Below are 18,383 nucleotides of genomic sequence, written 5' to 3'. Positions count from 1 at the left end.
TCAAGAGCACGTTATGTCATTTCTTCGTGAAACTTTGCACCTAGATGGAAGACACGAGCATGTATGTTGTAAAATAAATAAATGAGATCTTTTAAAAACATATATTCCTTTGATGGTTTTTTCTCATATTAGATGATGTCAGGTATCCTCACTCCCCGAGGCTATGGCTCGCTTTCTATTTGTTTTTACTATTTTCTCTTGGTGATCCAAAAAATAAAAGAAAACATTTTAGATTATGACAATTATATTCTAGCTATTCAAAAAAAAAAAACTCTAGAGATCTCTATCCGCGTCGATTCTGACATCTAGAGAGAACATAGCGATGACGAGACACAATGGGTTGAGGCAAGGAGGGTTTGACGACTACTTCACTTTCCTCTCTTATAGGGGATGAGTCATGACAGAACCACACCGCCTTGCATATACTATGATAAGTCAGGTGCACCAAACCAGAATAAGTTATGAAAGCCATACAAAAAAAATTAACACAAACATAACCGCATCCATTTATTGGATAACATGAAACTTTTTCAAGTAAAGGACTAACTGATACATCCATTCTGCATCACTATTTTTTTATTATAATTTTCTAGTTATTATCGACATGTCCACATTATTTCTCAATTCTAATACTTTTTTCCTTCAATTTGCGTGAAACACATAAAGAGGGGAATTACCTAACAACAGAGAAATAGGGCAAAAATGTTCCAGAAAAACAATTTTCCAGAGCTCCAAAACTACCAAGAAAATTCTAGAAATTCTTTTGAACGAAAAGCCAGGAGCCAGAAGATAGGCCGGAGAGGGGCTACAACGCCTCCACGCGACCTGTCCATGTGGCGCGGGGCCGCTTGAAGCCCCTGGCCACCGCCTCTCGATGCCCTTCGGCCTATATTTTTTCCTTGACCTAAAAACTGCTCAGGGTGTTTATGGGATTTTTTTTCCGCCGCCGCATGCATTTTGCCCTCTAGCTGGTTGATTATGTTAGAGATCCACCCCTCCAGGAGGGGGAATTCGAAGCCATCGTCATCACCAACACTCTGATCATCATTGGGATCATCACCTCCATCAAAATCTTCATCAGCATCGTCATCTCCATCAACTCCCTTAGCCCCTAACTTTCCAATCTATGAACTTTTACCTGATATCCTTTGTTGAATATAGTTTCTAGTGTTGATTACTCCTTGTAGTTCATGATTAGAAGTTTTATTGGTGAAAGATTCGTATGTTCATCTATTCGTATGATGTGTTCTGAGTAGTCTGTTACGTTCTTGAGGACATGTGATAAACCTTGTTGTTATTTGATCTTGTGAAGTTGAATCTAGTTCAATGTTTCGATATTGTGTTTGCGGTGTAATTCCTGATGTGCGAACGTCCATTGCATATACTTCACCTTTATGAGCCTAGAGGAGAGCATTATGTGATTAGTTTGTTCATGACATGTGGTAGGAGTGACATAAATTACCAACCCTTAAGTTTATGAACTATTGCATGAGGGGCTTTGGAACCCAAAGTTTATAGCTATGGTCAGATGTTATCTTAATTATTCTCTTGTATTTGCAGACGCTTGCATAGATAATATAATTATAAGCATGTTCTTTGTTCAAGTAAGAACAACACATTATTATAGGTTCCACTGCACAATAAATTATCAAAACAGTGATTAGTAACTTATTGAAACGTGATGAAAGCAATGTGGTGATGGTCCCGTGTGTCCTCAAGAACGATTCGATCCCTATAAGTAAGACCATTGACTTGCCCTTAGCATAATTAAGGATTGGGCCACTTGCTGCACCGTTGCACTTTTGTTACTTACTTTTTGGTTTTTGCAATTACTCTTGCTTTGAAACAAACCACCAAACGCTCTTTGCAGCTTTATAGTGATGTCTTACTAGTTTCCATCAATAAATTTCTTCCACTCCTTATTAGATTCGACACGCTTATACTTATCAAACAATGATATGATAAATCTCCTACACTTGTGGGTTGTCACTAGCCAAATATATTTTTGTGGCGAAGGCCATATCAAACCCTACCTTTGGATAGCAAAGCACAAGGGTTTCATTAATTGATGGAGCATTGCTATAGTCAAATAAACGTACTTCCACATTAAATATTGGATCCACCTAGACCACGAAGATCGTATCATCTATATGCCAGAAACCCGGCAGGGCCAGACGGACAGGAGGTAGTGGCAAAGAAAATGGGAAAGAATGGATGGAACTCCCGTTTACTTTTTCGAAACTTGTGGTTGTTGACAGCTAGAACTCAGAAACCGGATCTATGCAAATTAGCTCTCAAGAGCAAATGCTCCTAGAGTGAAACGAATGATGTATTGATGTCAAAAGAATACCGGGAAGAAAAAAGTACGCATTCACATCTCCATTTATGTATGCACATGTAAATTTTAAACACCTCCCTGGTGAAATTTTGGATCCACCTACACAACGAAGATGATTTTACCTATGTGTCGAAAATCGGCACAAAGACGAGCTATCAAATGAACTAGTACCTTGGATTTTCTCTCAACGGACAATGCTACTCTTCCCCCGCAAAAAAGAAACAATGTCACTCTTAGTTGAGGTTCAAAGCTCTACACATCGATGAGGTCGATCGGCAATCCGCATCGCATCCTTGCTGCCAACGGTCAACAATTGAGAGATCTTATTTTACGCGCAGTGTACTTCCTCCATCCTATAATATAAAAGCATTTTTAACATTAGTCAGAAATAAAAGAGGGTGTGTAAATGTCCACGGAATGCTTTTTTGTCTTGTGAATACGGTTCCAAAGGGAAACCATGGGCGCTTCCCCGGAAAAGTTCAGGGAAACGGGAAGGGGGGTAAAAGAGGAAAAACGCAGCGCCCCGAGCTCGGTCGCGTCGTTTTTGCTGTGACTGGCGCACGGTCGGGTACGCCGCCCATGGAGGAGGGGGCGGCCGCGGGCGTCGCCGGCAGAGGCGCCCACGAGGGGGAGAGCCTCACCTCCGGGAGGCGGCCCCCGGGCTTCGACGGGGTCCGCATCAAGGCCATGCGGGGCGCCATCCAGGGACATCCTCTCGCCCACGAGTCCCACGTGCAGGTACCCTGCTGCGCTCTCCCTCGCGCGCGCCGCCGTGCTCCTCGTCTCGCCGCTGACTGAGTAGGGCTTTGATCGGGCTGATGCGTGCTTCCCGGCGGCGCCTGCCTGCCTGCCCGCCTGCACAATTGGCTCTCGATTTAGGGGGTGATCCCACGCATTTGGACATTTTACTGCGCCAATTCCGCAGTTAGGGTGACGAATTGTCAGAATGAGTTGCTGAAATAGGAGAATTGGGAAAGAACAAATGTTTTTTAAAAGGGAATAAAGAACAAATAATTTTTGGTTCCCCTGGTTAATTTGGATGTGCATTGATGCTATCACCTACTGTAAATGCCATGTGTATCTCTTTCTCTCACTGGATACAGAAAAACAGAGGTCACACTTGAACTATTCCAGCATACATCCATGGTGCCCTCTGTGTTGTGCAGACACAGTTTTATTGGAAGAGAAGACTAATTTGTTATTTCGCAATGCAGGGTGCCCAAATGGATGGTTACAGGAGCTCGCTGAATCAGGGAAACAACGGCACATTTTGGGACGAGCGTCAAGTCTGTATCCCAGCTGAGGAGCAGCAGTCGCCAGCTGGACGGTCTACTCGGTCCGTGAGATCAAGGGGCAGGAGAACAAAAAATTTCAGCGATAAGGAAGACAACATGCTGGTGTTGGCATGGCTGAATATCGGCATGGAAGTAGCACCAGGGAACGAGCAAGTTCGTTCTTATTGGCAGAGGATATATTGTTACTTCCACCGGAACAGGAACTTTGAGTCGGATCGCAATCAAAATTCCCTCACTCACCGTTGGTCTACCATTCAGGAACACGTTCAGAAATTCTGCTGGTGTTATGACCGGATTGGGTGTAAAAACGGGATCACAGAGGAAGAAAGGGTATGCATCTATCGCTTTAATCTACTTGTAACTTCGCATGTTACATACAATTTTGTTAAGGCATACACATACTTGCGCAGATAGTTCAGGCGTTGGGAGTGTACAAATCAGAAGAGAAGAAAGCGTTTGGTTTCTTGCATTGTTGGAATACCTTACACGCCCATCAAAAGTGGACTGATAGGTTGTCTCAGAAAAAACAGAAGACAACCTCCAATTCAAGCCCGGGTACATTTGCTCTTGGAACCAACTCAATTCGGCTTGACGATGAAGCAGATGCTCGTAGTCCAAAAAACGAGGACTCGGGCTCGGACGATGGAGGGGACTGTGGGCATGAGCAGGTTCAGGCCCTGGAGTGCGCCCTCCAGGAGCAGCCTCTCGACCACAAGTCCCATCTTCAGGTATCCCATCCCCGGTCTCACCATCTCTTGGGCACACTGCCATGCCCTCATCTCACTGAACAGCTAGGGCTTTGACCAGGTTTTCTGATGCACAAGTTGATGTGAGCTTTATGGCGGTGCCTACCTTCACACTGCATTTTTTACTAGGGCGTGCTCTTACACATTTGGACCTTTTCGGTGGTAGTTTTGCCATTAGGGTGATGAATTTCTCTTACTGGTTCATATGGCTTCCTGGAAGGCCTGGAGTAGAGCTCACAGAGAAATAGGAGAATGCAAAATTTGCTTAGTTTTAATTAATTTGGATAAGAGTTAACACTATCACACCAAAACTACGTCTCTCACCCTAACTGGACACAGACAGAGATTATAATTGAACTATTCCAGCAAATATTCATGGTGCCCTCTGTTATGTGGCAGCAAGAGAAGACTAATTTATTATTTTGCAATGCAGGTTGCCACAATGGATGGTTATACCTACAGGAGCTTGTTGAATCAGGGAAACAAGGAACCATTTTGGGATGACCGTCAACTTGGTAGTAGCTCAGCTGAGGAGCAACAATCGCCAATTGAACAAGCTATTCCGTCCATGCCAACAAACATCAAGAGAACAGAAAATTTCAGCGATATGGAAGACTATATGTTGGTGTTGGCATGGCTAAATATCAGTATGGATGCAGCACAAGGGAATGAGCAGACTTGTTCCACTTATTGGCAGAGAATGCATTGTTACTTCCACGAGAACAGGAACTTCGAGTCAGATCGTAGTCAAAATTCTCTCTTGCACCGTTGGTCGACCATTCAAGAACACGTACAGAAGTTCTGTAGATGTTATGACCGTGTTGGGCGTAGAAGCGTGATGACAGAGAAAGATAAGGTATACACCTACTCTTTAATCTGTAGTTACATTTGTTTTATGTATTTTTAACAAGACATACTTGCACAGATTGTTCAGGCATTGGAAGTGTACAAGGCAGAAGAAAAGAAAGCGTTTGGTTTCTTGCATTGTTGGAATACCTTACAGCTCCATAAAAAATGGACTGATATGTTATCTCAGAAAAAACAGAAGACGACACCCAATTCAAGTCCAGACACGTCCAACTCACGTTGGCCTGATGGTGAAGCGGAGGTTCCTACTCCAGAAAATGAGCCTTTGGAAAGACCAATAGGTAGTATGGCGGAGAAAGAACAATTACAACCTTGTAAAAGTTCTGTCTCTCCAAATGATAATATTTACATGGAAGCGGCAGATCATCTGTGGTCAAATAAGAGAGTGGCGGAGAGTGTGAAAGAGCTCAAGGAAGACGAGCACTTTGAACAAGCATGTGCACTAGAAGAAGAGAGGATAGCAAATGGAAAAGACATGATAGCACACAAGAGAAAAAAGCTTGAAGTAAAAGAAAGAGAGTTAGAATTCAAGAGAAAGAAGCTGGAAGTAAGGGAAAGAGAGTTGGAACTTCAGAGAAGGTTGGAAGATGGGAGAATAATGGATATGGATATTAGTGCTATGACTGGGCGACAACAACAGTTCTACATGAGCTTGCAGAGTGAGATCATCGCTCGACGATGCAATAGCTCGAAATGAGCTGCTTCATTGTCTTGACTTCAATGTTATCTCGTTGTACGTAGTATTATCTTGTATGAACTTTTAGGTGGGTAGATGCTTTTGGTTGATAAAATTATTGCCTGACTAGCTTAATGTTGATTGGTCTGATTGGTTGATAAATCTCTTGTATGCTTTTGGTTTTCTGTTGTTCTGTTTTGTGACAGACTGATTGGTCTGAGCTTTGTGGTTGTTATCTGTTAGGAATAAGCAACTTGTATTCCCATGAGGCCATAGGCCGATATATATACATGTACAGGTGTGGAACATATGCAGGAAACCCCTTATACAACGGGATAAATACAAAGGGGTACATGACCTATATTATAACTCTAACACCCCCCCTCAAACTCATGGTGGAGGAACAACACTGAGTTTGGAGAGATAAAAGCCATGTTGTGCTCTAGTCTGGGCCTTCGCCAGGAAATCCGCCAATTGTAACTCGGAAGGCACATACTGAAGAGCAATAACCTGATCCTGCACAGCAGCGCGCACATAGAAAGCATCAACACCAATATGCTTGGTGAGCTCATGCTTCACAGGATCGCGCGCAATGCTAATAGCACCTGTACTGTCAGATAAGAGCAGAGTCGGTGTAGTGACAGAAACACCAAAATCCTGAAGTAACCACCGTAACCAAGTCACCTCTGCCGTCAAAAGAGCCATGGCTCGCAACTCAGCCTCAGCACTCGAACGGGAAACTGCAATCTGTTTCTTCGTCTTCCAGGCAATGAGAGAACCGCCAAGAAAAACACAGTAAGCAGAAAGTGAACGGCGATCAGAAGGATCACTAGCCCACGTAGCATCCGCATAGGCCTGAAGCTGTAAAGAACTGGAGCTAGGAAAGAATAGACGGTGAGAGATCGTGCCCCGAAGATATCGGAGAACACGAAGGAGATGACTATAGTGAACCGATGTGGGAGCAGAGACAAACTGACTCAGAATATGAACCGGATAAGAGATGTCCGGACGAGTGACAGCTAGATAGACAAGACTGCCAACGAGATGACGATAACGCGTCGGGTCAGGGAGAGGATCACCATCAGTAGCACGGAGGTGAACATTGAGCTCCATAGGAGTCTCAACAATGCGCTCGTCAGTAAGAGCAGCACGAGCAAGAAGATCCTGGATATACTTTTCCTGGGATATAAAAAAGCCATCAGAGGTAGAAGAGACTTCAATCCCAAGAAAGTAGCGAAGAGGTCCAAGATCAGACATAAGAAACTGCTCACTAAGACGGGCCTTTACAAAGGCAATATACTCGGGGTCATCCCCAGTGATGACCATATCATCAACATAGAGAAGAAGAAGAGTCCGGCCACGAGGAGAAAGGTGAATAAACAATGCTGGATCATGAGCACTTGCTGAAAAGCCAGCAGTAGTGACCACAGAGGCAAAACGCTCAAACCAGGCGCGAGGGGCTTGCTTAAGGCCATAGAGAGAGCGACGAAGACGATACACCATGCCCTCAGGAACCGAATACCCAGGTGGTGGCTGCATGTACACCTCCTCACGTAGCTCACCATTAAGAAAGGCATTCTTAACATCAAGCTGAGATATAGACCAGTGGCGTGCAGAGGCAACAACAAGAAGTGTACGAATAGTGGTCATATGGGCCACAGGAGCAAAAGTCTCGTCATAATCACGACCATGCTCCTGCTGAAAACCACGAGCCACGAGACGAGCTTTGTGACGCTCAAGAGAACCATCGGAGCGAGTCTTAACCTTGTAGACCCACTTACAAGTGATGGGACGGACTCCGGGAGGAAGAGAAACAAGATCCCAGGTACCAGTGTACCATGTTAGGAATAAGCAACTTGTATTCCCATGAGGCCATAGGCCGATATATATACATGTACAGGTGTGGAACATATGCAGGAAACCCCTTATACAACGGGATAAATACAAAGGGGTACATGGCCTATATTATAACTCTAACATTATCTACGCACTAGTGTTTTCCTTTTCAGTTAGTACAATGTTTGAAAAAAAAATCGGGGGATATCGACAAGGATGAGATATCACTGAGCTTTGGGTTTGTGATTCTTTTCTCTTGAAGCGCTTTCCTGAAATATTTATGTTATCTGCACTAAAACCTTTCTCCTGTCTCTGTTGTTAAAGTCCTGAAAAGCTCCATGAACGTGGAGTGCAAGATTATCTGGTATGCCATACTGTTTTTGTGGAGTTGAGTTTAGATTGTTGAGCATCTGGAGTGAACTTATCTTGTTGATCGCAGCATTGCGGAGCATTAATCTATTTTGCGGGACTACCTTGGTTCTGTTGAGGAGCATGATCAGTCAGTGTCATGATGGTCAAAATCTGGTCTTTCAAAAATGAGGGATTTGTAAGAGTCTGCAGTCGCTGCAGAGGGTCTACATTTGACTAAAAGGCGGCTAACTCTGGGAAGCCTACAGAGAATATGAGACGGCTATTCTGACCATTAGTGATGGTGATGGTGATGATGAGGAGAAAGCAATACAGACGATCCAGATTCCCAAATATTCATTGTGTTCCCCCAAATGTCTGTTTAAAGAATGGCCAGTGACCAAGATGTGCAATGCATGGAAGCGGTACGACTCTATGAGGATCAACTGGGCGACATGGCTGGATCCAATGCTAACAAACTGCAAGGGTTTCTGGTATGTCGAAGTTACTTTATTATCTTCCTAAGCTTAACCTCGGACCTGTTGTATAGTTTCTTTGCCATCCATCAGAGCCCAACTTAATTACTCTCTGAAGCCAGTAGCGTAATAATATAATCACCAGTTCAGAGGGGAAATGACAGCGGGACTACATTTAATAATATAATCACCATAGTCAACAAAACCAAAGTCTTTTCATGCTCCCCTTTGAGCTTTCAAAGTCCAACAAGGTCAAACAGTCATGGTATAAGTGAATGGAGGGAATGTGAGTCTGGTTTTTAGGTTTTCTGGTGATCATTAGAGGGGTGAGTGATTTGAATTCTGAAGTTAATCAATGGATAGCAGGACTAACTCAATGCCCAATCTATTAAATTCAATTAATCGGTTTGTTAAAAACTGTGGGTAACACGGTGGAGCAGAGGTAGGAAAGACTGAAGAACCAGCTCATGCTTTTTGTACCAGTAAAGATGGTAGGTCCTCCGACAATGTGTGTAATCAACCACCCCTAGCTTTGACTGTCAGTATGTCGATGACGAAGGAAACACTAATAAGTAATGAATAAATTGTTTCTTGGTCATCTGTCCCCTTCATTGGACCGAGAATTTTCCGCATTATATGACAGTTTGGTGTGACACATGCAGGCAAATGGTGACAAACTGCTACCAACAGAAAGAAAAGAACAGTCATGCGGGAGCTACTACGTTTGAAGAGTATGAAATGCATGACTTGACTCGAAGCCGGAAAGCAGTCCAGAGAACAGTTCAACCTTTGAAAAGTTCTCTCTGTCCGTTCCAGATGTCTTGCTTGAGGTTCTTCCTAGGTCGTTCGGTAATACCCAGAAGTAAGAAAAGAATGGGATGTGTGCATTTTCGTAGTGACACAAGAAGCATCTTGTGATCACTTGGACAAGGCCTCCAGCAGCAAAGCATGGCGTTCCTGTTCCAGCTACCAGCAAAGAAACCACAATGCTCTGCTTTGGAAACCATCATGCTCTGCTTTGAAGTTCACGAAAATGGGTTGAAAAACAAAACAAAATGATCGGAGCATTTCTGCCGGCTGGTCGAAGTCTAGCACATGTTTCTATATATTGTTGGGCTTAGGTTTGCCATCCGAGAAAAAGCAGCTGAAAATGCCTACAGAAATGCAAGCATAAGCCAAAGACTTCAGGAACCATGCATCTTGACTGCCTGCTGAGTCTATTCACCACAGCCACCGTAATATTTTTCTCACCAAATAGCCTGTCAACCACGGCATGCATGACCCAGACCATGCAAAATGATTCCCACCATCTGCACTTTATAAAGGGAACATACTCCTACTGTCCTACACCATTGGAAGCCGCAAAGCCAGCAGCAAAATGGTGGCTACTCCCATTCTGCACCACCTCCACATCCTCACGCTCCTCCTCATATGCTCCTGTTCCATGCACGCTTCAGCCAACACCACCACCACCGTCACCGTCCCCTGCCTCCCAGACCAAGCCTCAGCCCTCCTCCACCTCAAACATTCCTTCACCCATGCAAACCTACCGTCATGGCGAGACGGAGAGGACTGCTGCCGCTGGGAGGGCGTCGCCTGCGACGCAGCCTCCGGAAGGGTCATCTCCCTGAACCTCAGCAGCATCGACGCGGCGATCCGCCGTGTCGACCCCGCACTCCTCAACCTCACCTCCCTCAAGATCCTGAGCCTCAGCACCACACGCATTTCCGTGGGGCTATCTTCACTGAGCAAGCTCCCATCACTGAGCAGTCTGGAGCTTCACGGGTCGAGCTCCTGGAACCCAGCAGGTCCGGAGCTATCTTCGGTTGGCGATATCAGGCAGCTGACATCTTTGCGCCTCGAGGGCTATGATTTATCTTGGTCACAGACCTCTTGGATCGGCAATCTGACGGGCTTGGTGTACCTGCGCATGAATAGTTGCAGTTTCACCGGGCCCATGCCTGATCAGATTGGAACTCTTGCAAAGCTGACACTGCTGGATTTAGAAAATTGCAACTACACCGGGCAACCGGTTCCTTCATGGATCGGAAATCTTACCAGGTTGACAAAGTTGGGGATCCAAGGTTGCCGGCATCCTGGGTCAATCCCCTCGGCAATCGCAAACTTGACCCGGCTTGAAGTTATACGGCTAGGGAACAACAGCCTTGTCGGTGAGATCCTAACTACAATCTGAGATAATGCTTCTTTTTGTTCCTAGCTAAATGCATATCATGGTTGACACAACTTTCATCTATTTAAATATACAGTACTGCTAAGAAAAGGAAATTACTCATTTTTTCAACCTGAAACAATGAGGTCACCCCATGTATGTACAGAAAGAGTAAAACATTTTTGCAGAAAAAATATATTTTTTTGTACTTGATACTTTCTACTCCCTCCGTTCCTAAATATTTGTCTTTCTAGAGATTTCAACAAGTGACTACATACGGAGCAAAATGAGTGAATCTACACTCTAAAATATGTCTTATATACATCCGTATGTGGTAGTCCATTTGAAATCTCTAAAAAGACAAATATTTAGGAACGGAGGGAGTAGTTGTGTAGTGCTTGCCTAACCACACCTCTAGCGAGTTCACACTTAACATTAAGCTACACTCAAATTGAGACACCTCGTGGTGCTATGACATCGAAATATAGTTTGGTTAGGAAGTTATTTTGTGGACCTTTTTATGACCATAACTCTTTTTCTACTCACAGTGAAACTTTATTTGCAGCTACTATAACCATAGTCTTCAGTAATTTACTTAGCTGAAAACTACCTTTTTTTCGAAAAGGAGGGTTTACCCCCGGCCTCTGCATCAGACGATGCACACAGCCATAGCGGAAAACCACATATTCTATTAAACTATTAATTGTACTATTTATCTGTAAATGTTGGTTAATTAATTTTTTTTGGGGCATTAGTAGTGTTATTTAAGTTTGTTAGAAATATAGGTTGAATTAGCTATAAGAGTATATGAACACAGTATCACACCTAGAAATCATGGATTGTTTCAGAAATTAATGGATAATTTACTTCTTTCTTCAAAAATTCGATTGATATTTTGTCATAGATACATCAAGATATGTGTGTTAATTTTCTTTTAGAAGCACTGGAACATATTTTGACTAGTACTCGCCCTTTTCATGCAGGGAAAATTCCACAATCGTTGTTCGCTTTTCCAGCATTGAAAGTTCTTTCCCTAAAGAACAATCAACTCTCTGGTCATCTTGAAGACATTCCTTTCCCTCTATATTCATCCTTGTCTACTGTTGAGATAAACGACAACCAGTTAACTGGCCATATACCCAAATCAATCCTTCAGCTTAAACATCTTGAATACCTCAACCTTGAATCAAATAGATTGTCAGGCACAATCAAACTAAGCCCTTTCTGGAGGTTGGAGAAACTCTTTTTTCTTAGTCTATCCAATAACAAGATATCAATCGCCGACGAAGAAGGAGGTGATTTTTTAAACTCTCTTCCTAACATCTACCAGATACACCTTGCATCCTGCAATCTCACAAAATTTCCGGGTTCCCTGAGATATCTAGATAAAGTTTCCGTTCTTGACCTTTCAAGTAATCAAATAAATGATGTTATACCAAGTTGGGTATGGGAGAATTGGAAGAACCAGCTTGAGAGTTTGAATCTCTCGCGCAACATGTTCACTGCTTTGGAGAAGTTTCCTTCTCTTGTTCATATGCCAAATCTAACTGTTCTTGATCTCAGTTTTAATAGGCTTCAAGGCAGTATACCAATACCCGTAACTGCAATGCCTGGGAAAGTATTGGATTATTCAAACAATAACTTCTCTTCCATTCTTCCTGACTTTGGAAGATATATTAGAAGCTTCTACCTCAATTTGTCCAAGAATAAATTAAATGGTCATGTACCATCTTCCATCTGCAGTGCAAGCAATCTCAATATCTTGGACCTGTCTTACAACAATTTTAGTGGATCACTCCCATCATGCCTTATAGGAAGTGGGAAACTAGCCGTGTTGAAGTTGAGAGAAAATCAATTCAATGGGACGTTGCCTGAAAATATTAGAGAGGAATGCAAGTTTCGAACAATAGATTTGAACAGAAATCAAATTGAAGGCGAACTACCAAGATCATTGTCAAACTGTCAACAGTTAGAGCTTCTTGATGTTGGTAACAATCAGGTCCGCGGTTCCTTTCCATCTTGGTTGGGAATTCTTCCAAAGCTTAGGGTCCTTGTCTTACGGTCCAACCAGCTCAATGGAACAATAAGGGATCTCGATGGTGACCGTGGAACCATCAACCAGTTCCCAACTTTGCAAATACTCTGTTTGGCTTCCAACAGATTCTATGGACACCTGCCAAAAGGATGGTTCAATAAATTCAAAGCAATGATGGAAAATGTCAATGAGGAGGGACGAGTTTTAGGGTATTACACAAACACGACACATGGATTTTATCAAGACACTGTTACCATCACACTTAAGGGATCCGACCTTATTTTCACCAAGATTCTAACTACTTTCAAAGCAATCGATTTCTCAAATTACTCATTTGATGGTCCTATTCCAGAGTCAATTGGGAATCTTGTTTCGCTCCACGGGGTTAATATGTCATCCAACAATTTCACGGGACAAATGCCATCTAGCCTCAGTAACTTGTCTCAGCTGGAATCGTTGGACCTCTCCTGGAACCGGATTTCAGGGGAAATCCCGCAAGTGCTGACCTCTCTAACCTCTCTTGCTTGGTTGAATCTTTCATACAACAACTTGGTTGGAAGAATACCGCAGGGCAACCAGTTCTTGTCATTTCCCAATAGTTCATTTGAAGGCAACGTGGGGCTATGTGGAGGTCCACTCTCTAAACAATGTGAGACTACAGATTCAACTGCCTCAAGTGCATTGGCCCCTCCTGAACCTTATAATTTGTGGCAGGATAGACTTGATGCCATCCTTCTCTTCGCATTTGTTGGCCTGGGGTTTGGAGTGGGCTTTGCATCGGCAATTACGTTCCGAATGTTTTGCCACATCAAAGGATTGGACTGCAAGCAATGGTAAATCCATGTGCTATGCTGCTAAGCAACAATATGTATTTTATAGTTACATTTCTTGAAAAAGAATATATTGTATGTTCATAGTTTGTACTTGTTAGACGAGGCAACTTATTTAATTCTCTTTGTCTGGTAGAAAGTATTCTTTTTAGATAAACAGTACAAAGTACTTGTATGCTTCATTTCACTGTATGGATTGCAAAATTGATGAATCAAATATGTGATGGCATTACGAATAATATGCATTGCATTTTTATTTCATATGGTAACATATTGTTTTATCATGCTGGAAGGCACTAGTGGTATCGACTAAATATGAGACGAAAAGGGGAGGTGGTGGTGGTGTGGGGTTTGTGTGTGTGTGTGTGTGTGGGGGGGGGGGGGGGGGGTCATCTTAGAAAGCATGAAGGGGTGCACAACGTTGAAGCTGGACGATCAAACTTTATTACATGGCACTAAGGGCACAGAACATAGTACTAGGGTCAGAAACACATATTCCTATTGTGCACTCCAGTAGAATATTTTTTTTAATGAAGTAGCTCTTTGTATGGAGACCAAGAGTGAAATTCAGATCGAACTTCTCAGTTTGTTTACTTCTCAGGAAAAGAAGAAATGATCGAATTATAAATCGTTAGTTTAATATTTTTCTTCATGGCCACCAGGTTAATTTCTTGCATTCTCACTTACCTCCATCTCCAATATATAGCAACAAGGAAGTATGAATAGAAGAAGGTACAAGCTCAGGAATTATTAGAGAACAGTATATGAGTACAACTGGAGTTTATCATCCCCTGATCATCCTACAAGCAGAGTGAAAATAAAGTGAGTATTTTTCTTCTTTTCTCGAAACAAAATATTCCAAGATACATCTACTTGGAGTGATCAACAGTGTAGGTTGCATACAAGATGAGAAATAGGTCAACTCAAACATCATATAAATGTTGAGCACCAGTGCTTGAGCATAAGACTTATGTGCAGTTTTGACAATAAAACAAGTACAGTGTTTGTTTTACGAATCACCAGTACTTCACATCATTTTTTAAGACATGCTTCATGCAATGCACACAACCATATTTTTGCACCATAACAATATGACTAGTAACTACTACATCCATTTCTGCGACAAGTAATTCGGGACAGAGGGAGTAGTAAGTAATCTACGTTCCACAACAGTATGGACTAGAGGTCAGTCAAGTAACAATTTTGCACCACTGTCAATATCCTTTGCTCTGTTGGGTAAGTACTTCATCCCTTCTTCACATTCACCTGTGCCCTCTTCATGCTCCATGCCTTGAGCTGTGACACCATTACCGCGGTCGTGCCATTGTTAAAAGCATACATATGAGCGCCTCTGTCATCGACCAGCGCGACCGGGTAGACCCTAGCCATGATGCAGACCCTGCCACCACCACCAAAGCTCTCCACCGCAGAACGATCGATCTGCACGGGAGATCCATGGCTGTTAGAGCATCTCTGTCTAATTATCACACATGAGTGATACGAGTGCGTGAGAAGAAAAAAGACCCAAGGCCTAACCAATGTTCTCAAAGATATCTTCTTTTCCTTTTCAAGGTCAAATTCGAAGAAGCCTCCATAGGCCGGTGTGTACAGCCCTGATCTCAGGGACGACCTGTATACAAGGAAAAAGGTAACTCTCTTGCTTATCTTGCTTATATTGATGCAGTGTAGAACAGAGAGTGAAAATTTTCTGATATAGTATCAATTTCTGTGAGTATTGTAGAGAACATACAAGAAAGACAAAAAAGTAAATCCATAGGAATTAAATTAACCTTCTTAGGTCAGAGCACATAAGAATCATGTGCTTGTGCTTTGATTTGTAGACTCTGAAGTGCACGGCAGTGTGCTCCTCCATGTCATCAGAGGCTAGAACCACAAGCCCAAATGGCCCCAGGCCACCAGGAGCTGATGCATCTGCTTCCCTGCAATGCTTCTCCGTGTTCAATAGCCAGGAAGGATCAAAAGCATCAGCTTCATCCATGGTTCCCGGCTCAAACTCTATCTCCACATCCGCCTACTCCAACAAAATTATGTCTGGTTAATTATCATAAGACGCAACTGATTTTTAACTGTCATTGCACTTTATTGTTGAAGTAAAACAATATCAAGTAACAAGACTTTGTGTAAAGGAGAAAGGAACTAGCCTGCAAAGTATCAGTCCCCTTGATCTCAAACATGTCACCCTTTTTCAGCTCTATTCCTTGATGATTAGTTTCATTTCTTCGAAGGGACTCGACCTCTTCAACGGGCCATTGCAGCAACTGACTGCCATCACTGTCTAACCATATTGTCCTGGGGAGCGCCTAACAAACGAGGATACACATGTCACGGTGGTATATGTACTCTAAACCACTCAAAATCATTAGTTCCTGAAACTAAACAGTGGCGGTGAACCAGGGGCAGATTTTATTAGTTACCTGGATCCCAGCCCAACCTTTTGCGGCATCATCCGACGAACTATCTGACTCATTAGCCCAGCCCCATATGATCCTCCTTCCCTTTTTTGCGTCGAAGAATGACTTTGACGCATAGTAATTGCCATAGTCGATCCTCAGCCACAGACGCCTATCATCCACGACATTATCCGGCACAAACTTATCGGCCTCCAGATCATATACCCCAACCATGTACTTGTCACAGGAATCTAGGCTCATCTTGAGGACATGCTTGGCGCGATTCGGGATCGCCGCGGAGAGGTCCAGTCCACTGGTGTTGCCAGGCAGTGCCGCGAAGAAGTCGGGGCACTCCCACATGGTGGATGAGTTGGAGGAGTAGAGCGGGTGATCAACCCTGCTCCAACTCACAAAGTCCTCACTCTTGTACAAGAGTGCCGCACTGTAGCCGTCCAGCTCGGCCCCAACTGCTATCCTCCACTGCCCGTCCGGTCCGGTCCAGCCGGTCGTTGGATCCCTGAACTGGTTTGGGGTCAGACCCGGCCCATCCGGCCGGATCACCGGGTTGCTGCTGGGTTTGGTCCATTCCCTGAGGTACGGGTCAGAGCTGTTACTGGGGAAGGCGATGCACTGGGCCTGGTTCTTCACGTCGTCTGCGCCGGTGTAGAGGATGGCTGGCCGGCCATCGGCGAGGACAGTGACCGAGCCGGACCAGCAGCCCTTGGCGTCGTAGGGCTCGGTCCGGTCCAATGCCGACTCGAGCCTGAGCCAGTTGACGAGGTCGGCGGAGACCGAATGGGCCCAGGTCTTGTTGCCCGGGACCACACTGCCTGGGTTGTACTGGTAGAAGAGATGGTACAAGCCCTTGTAGTACAGAGGTCCTGATGATTGCAGCCATCCATTACATTTATCTACTACTCTAGTTATGGTTGATTTTATTGAAGTAATTAACCCAAATGCATACATAGTTACATACCATTTGGATCTGTATGGTCATCGTGGCAAGGATTTCCATGTCGTGTGAAACAATGATGAAGAAATGTTAGATATAGAATTCAGAACCCAAATGCTTGTACAAAATTACATATATGTTTCTAACATTGCAGAGGCCAGAGGGGGGAAACTGAAGACAGGTGAAGAAGCTAGACTATCAGACAAGTAAAACTTCTCCAGACCATACAAGCGAGGCATCATCAGGTACCACTAGCGCATCACGATGACATTCATTCACAATGCAATCAAGTGAAGGTTCAGACTTGCAGTCAAAATGTCTGGCGACACATTTCAGGTCAGCAAATCGAAGGAAAACGGCAGCAGAAATGGGGAAGATAGGACCTGCGCTTACAGATGGGAGAAACAGAAAAGAAGGTGCAGAGATGAGCGCATATGTACCGTTGATCCAGTTCTTGGGTGGCTGGAAATGGAAGGCGGTCCTGTACTTGCTGCTCACGATGGACGAGACCCTCGTGGACTGAGGGTACAGGACGACCCTATGACTATCGGCGGCCGCCGCTTGTCCGCGCAAGAGAGAAGATTCATCAAAGGGGAAAAGCAGGAGGAGGAGGAGGAGAAAGGGCCAGCCACAGCCATGGCGATGGTGGAACATGGGGAACGGGAGACATGGAAGTGCTGATTGCAAATCAGGAGGCGACAACGAAGAAGAGCTGGTCAATGCTAAACCTCGGAGAAATAGTTTATTCCCACTTGATGCTCATTACCCATTCAGCACCCTGCGCTACAGCAGTATGTTGCTAGCTAGACAGACGGTACCATGGCAAAGGATCGTTCATCTACGCGGTGCCTGGTGCCTGGTTTTTTTTATTGTCTCGACAAGTGTAGGTTTCTTCCTCCTTTGGCCACCGTGCACCCGTTTGGCTCCTCTTTGTTAGATCCATTGGATCGGAGTAGGCTAGTAATCCGGTAAACCTACCTTCTCCAGCGGTTGATGAACTCGAGCCGGAGGCCATCGTGGAGAGGGCGATGGTGGCGATGGGGGATGTGTGGGCAGTGGCAGCGGTGGAGCTTCCCACCGCTTCAGTGCCTCCCTCTGGATCGGATAGGGTTAGGAATGGGGAACAGTGGCAGTGACGAACCTCGTACCCCGTGCCCCTGGTCCCCACCTCCTCTTTATAGCACTGTGCGACAGGGGCCCACCAGCCTTACTTGGGCTGGACGCCCCCGATCAGGGCGTGGGTCAAGGGCCCAATGAGCCGTTGGGCCCATTGGTGGAGAGATCAACCTAACATTCTCCCCCTTGATCTCATCATTATACTTTTAACTTTATACATTGAAATAACTCTTTTCAAAGTACTTGTTCCATCACAGATTTGCATGTAGAGCATGTCTCATCATCAC

General features: G+C 44.2%; 3 protein-coding genes across 7 annotated transcripts; 2 read left to right on the top strand and 1 right to left on the bottom strand.

Moving 5' to 3' along the window:
• Nucleotides 1-2,798: 2,798 nt before the first annotated feature.
• Nucleotides 2,799-6,084, top strand: LOC109745596 (uncharacterized). Its single transcript, XM_020304717.4, has 5 exons — nucleotides 2,799-3,076; nucleotides 3,553-3,963; nucleotides 4,044-4,361; nucleotides 4,813-5,235; nucleotides 5,305-6,084. The coding sequence occupies exons 1-5, from the start codon at nucleotides 2,918-2,920 to the stop codon at nucleotides 5,941-5,943; spliced, it is 1,950 nt and encodes a 649-aa protein (XP_020160306.1). The 5' UTR covers nucleotides 2,799-2,917; the 3' UTR covers nucleotides 5,944-6,084.
• A 1,436-nt stretch (nucleotides 6,085-7,520) lies between these two features.
• Nucleotides 7,521-17,193, top strand: LOC109745599 (receptor like protein 22). Of its 5 annotated transcripts, none has more exons than XM_045229650.2 (7): nucleotides 7,521-8,600; nucleotides 9,245-10,753; nucleotides 11,736-13,436; nucleotides 13,507-13,620; nucleotides 14,324-14,439; nucleotides 15,190-15,265; nucleotides 17,135-17,193. In XM_045229650.2, exons 2-5 carry the CDS (start codon nucleotides 9,961-9,963, stop codon nucleotides 14,341-14,343), a joined length of 2,628 nt encoding a protein of 875 aa, XP_045085585.2. In that variant the 5' UTR covers nucleotides 7,521-8,600; nucleotides 9,245-9,960; the 3' UTR covers nucleotides 14,344-14,439; nucleotides 15,190-15,265; nucleotides 17,135-17,193. The 5 variants fall into 5 exon arrangements, with proteins under 5 accessions (XP_045085585.2, XP_073357080.1, XP_073357079.1 ...); XM_073500979.1 differs by having other exon boundaries at nucleotides 14,280-14,439; XM_073500978.1 differs by having other exon boundaries at nucleotides 11,736-13,620.
• On the bottom strand, nucleotides 14,596-17,634 carry LOC109745598 (beta-fructofuranosidase, insoluble isoenzyme 4). Its single transcript, XM_020304718.4, has 7 exons — nucleotides 17,421-17,634; nucleotides 17,005-17,013; nucleotides 16,053-16,909; nucleotides 15,780-15,938; nucleotides 15,408-15,649; nucleotides 15,154-15,247; nucleotides 14,596-15,057 (listed from the first exon to the last, which is right to left on the bottom strand). The coding sequence occupies exons 1-7, from the start codon at nucleotides 17,632-17,634 to the stop codon at nucleotides 14,863-14,865; spliced, it is 1,770 nt and encodes a 589-aa protein (XP_020160307.1). The 3' UTR covers nucleotides 14,596-14,862.
• Between the last annotated feature and the right edge of the window lie 749 nt (nucleotides 17,635-18,383).

The sequence above is a fragment of the Aegilops tauschii genome, chromosome 6 (assembly GCF_002575655.3).
Source record: "Aegilops tauschii subsp. strangulata cultivar AL8/78 chromosome 6, Aet v6.0, whole genome shotgun sequence".
NCBI lineage: Eukaryota > Viridiplantae > Streptophyta > Magnoliopsida > Poales > Poaceae > Aegilops > Aegilops tauschii.
Note: the sequence above shows the minus strand (reverse complement) of the source record. Positions and strands in the feature narration are given on the sequence as shown.

What these genes read in the sequence shown, in the direction of transcription:
- LOC109745596 (XM_020304717.4), top strand. Translation starts at nt 2,918, where the DNA reads ATGGAGGAGGGGGCGGCCGCGGGCGTCGCCGGCAGAGGCGCCCACGAG. An exon ending in CCCACGAGTCCCACGTGCAG is followed by an intron (nt 3,077 to 3,552) that starts GTACCCTGCTGC and finishes TTCGCAATGCAG; the next exon opens with GGTGCCCAAATGGATGGTTA. An exon ending in TGATGACAGAGAAAGATAAG is followed by an intron (nt 5,236 to 5,304) that starts GTATACACCTAC and finishes ATACTTGCACAG; the next exon opens with ATTGTTCAGGCATTGGAAGT.
- LOC109745599 (XM_073500976.1), top strand. Translation starts at nt 9,961, where the DNA reads ATGGTGGCTACTCCCATTCTGCACCACCTCCACATCCTCACGCTCCTC. An exon ending in AGGGAACAACAGCCTTGTCG is followed by an intron (nt 10,754 to 11,735) that starts GTGAGATCCTAA and finishes CTTTTCATGCAG; the next exon opens with GGAAAATTCCACAATCGTTG. An exon ending in GGATTGGACTGCAAGCAATG is followed by an intron (nt 13,621 to 14,279) that starts GTAAATCCATGT and finishes CATGGCCACCAG; the next exon opens with GTTAATTTCTTGCATTCTCA.
- LOC109745598 (XM_020304718.4), bottom strand. Translation starts at nt 17,634, where the DNA reads ATGTTCCACCATCGCCATGGCTGTGGCTGGCCCTTTCTCCTCCTCCTC. An exon ending in AGGGGACTGATACTTTGCAG is followed by an intron (nt 15,650 to 15,779) that starts GCTAGTTCCTTT and finishes TTGTTGGAGTAG; the next exon opens with GCGGATGTGGAGATAGAGTT. An exon ending in AGATATCTTTGAGAACATTG is followed by an intron (nt 15,058 to 15,153) that starts GTTAGGCCTTGG and finishes TCTCCCGTGCAG; the next exon opens with ATCGATCGTTCTGCGGTGGA.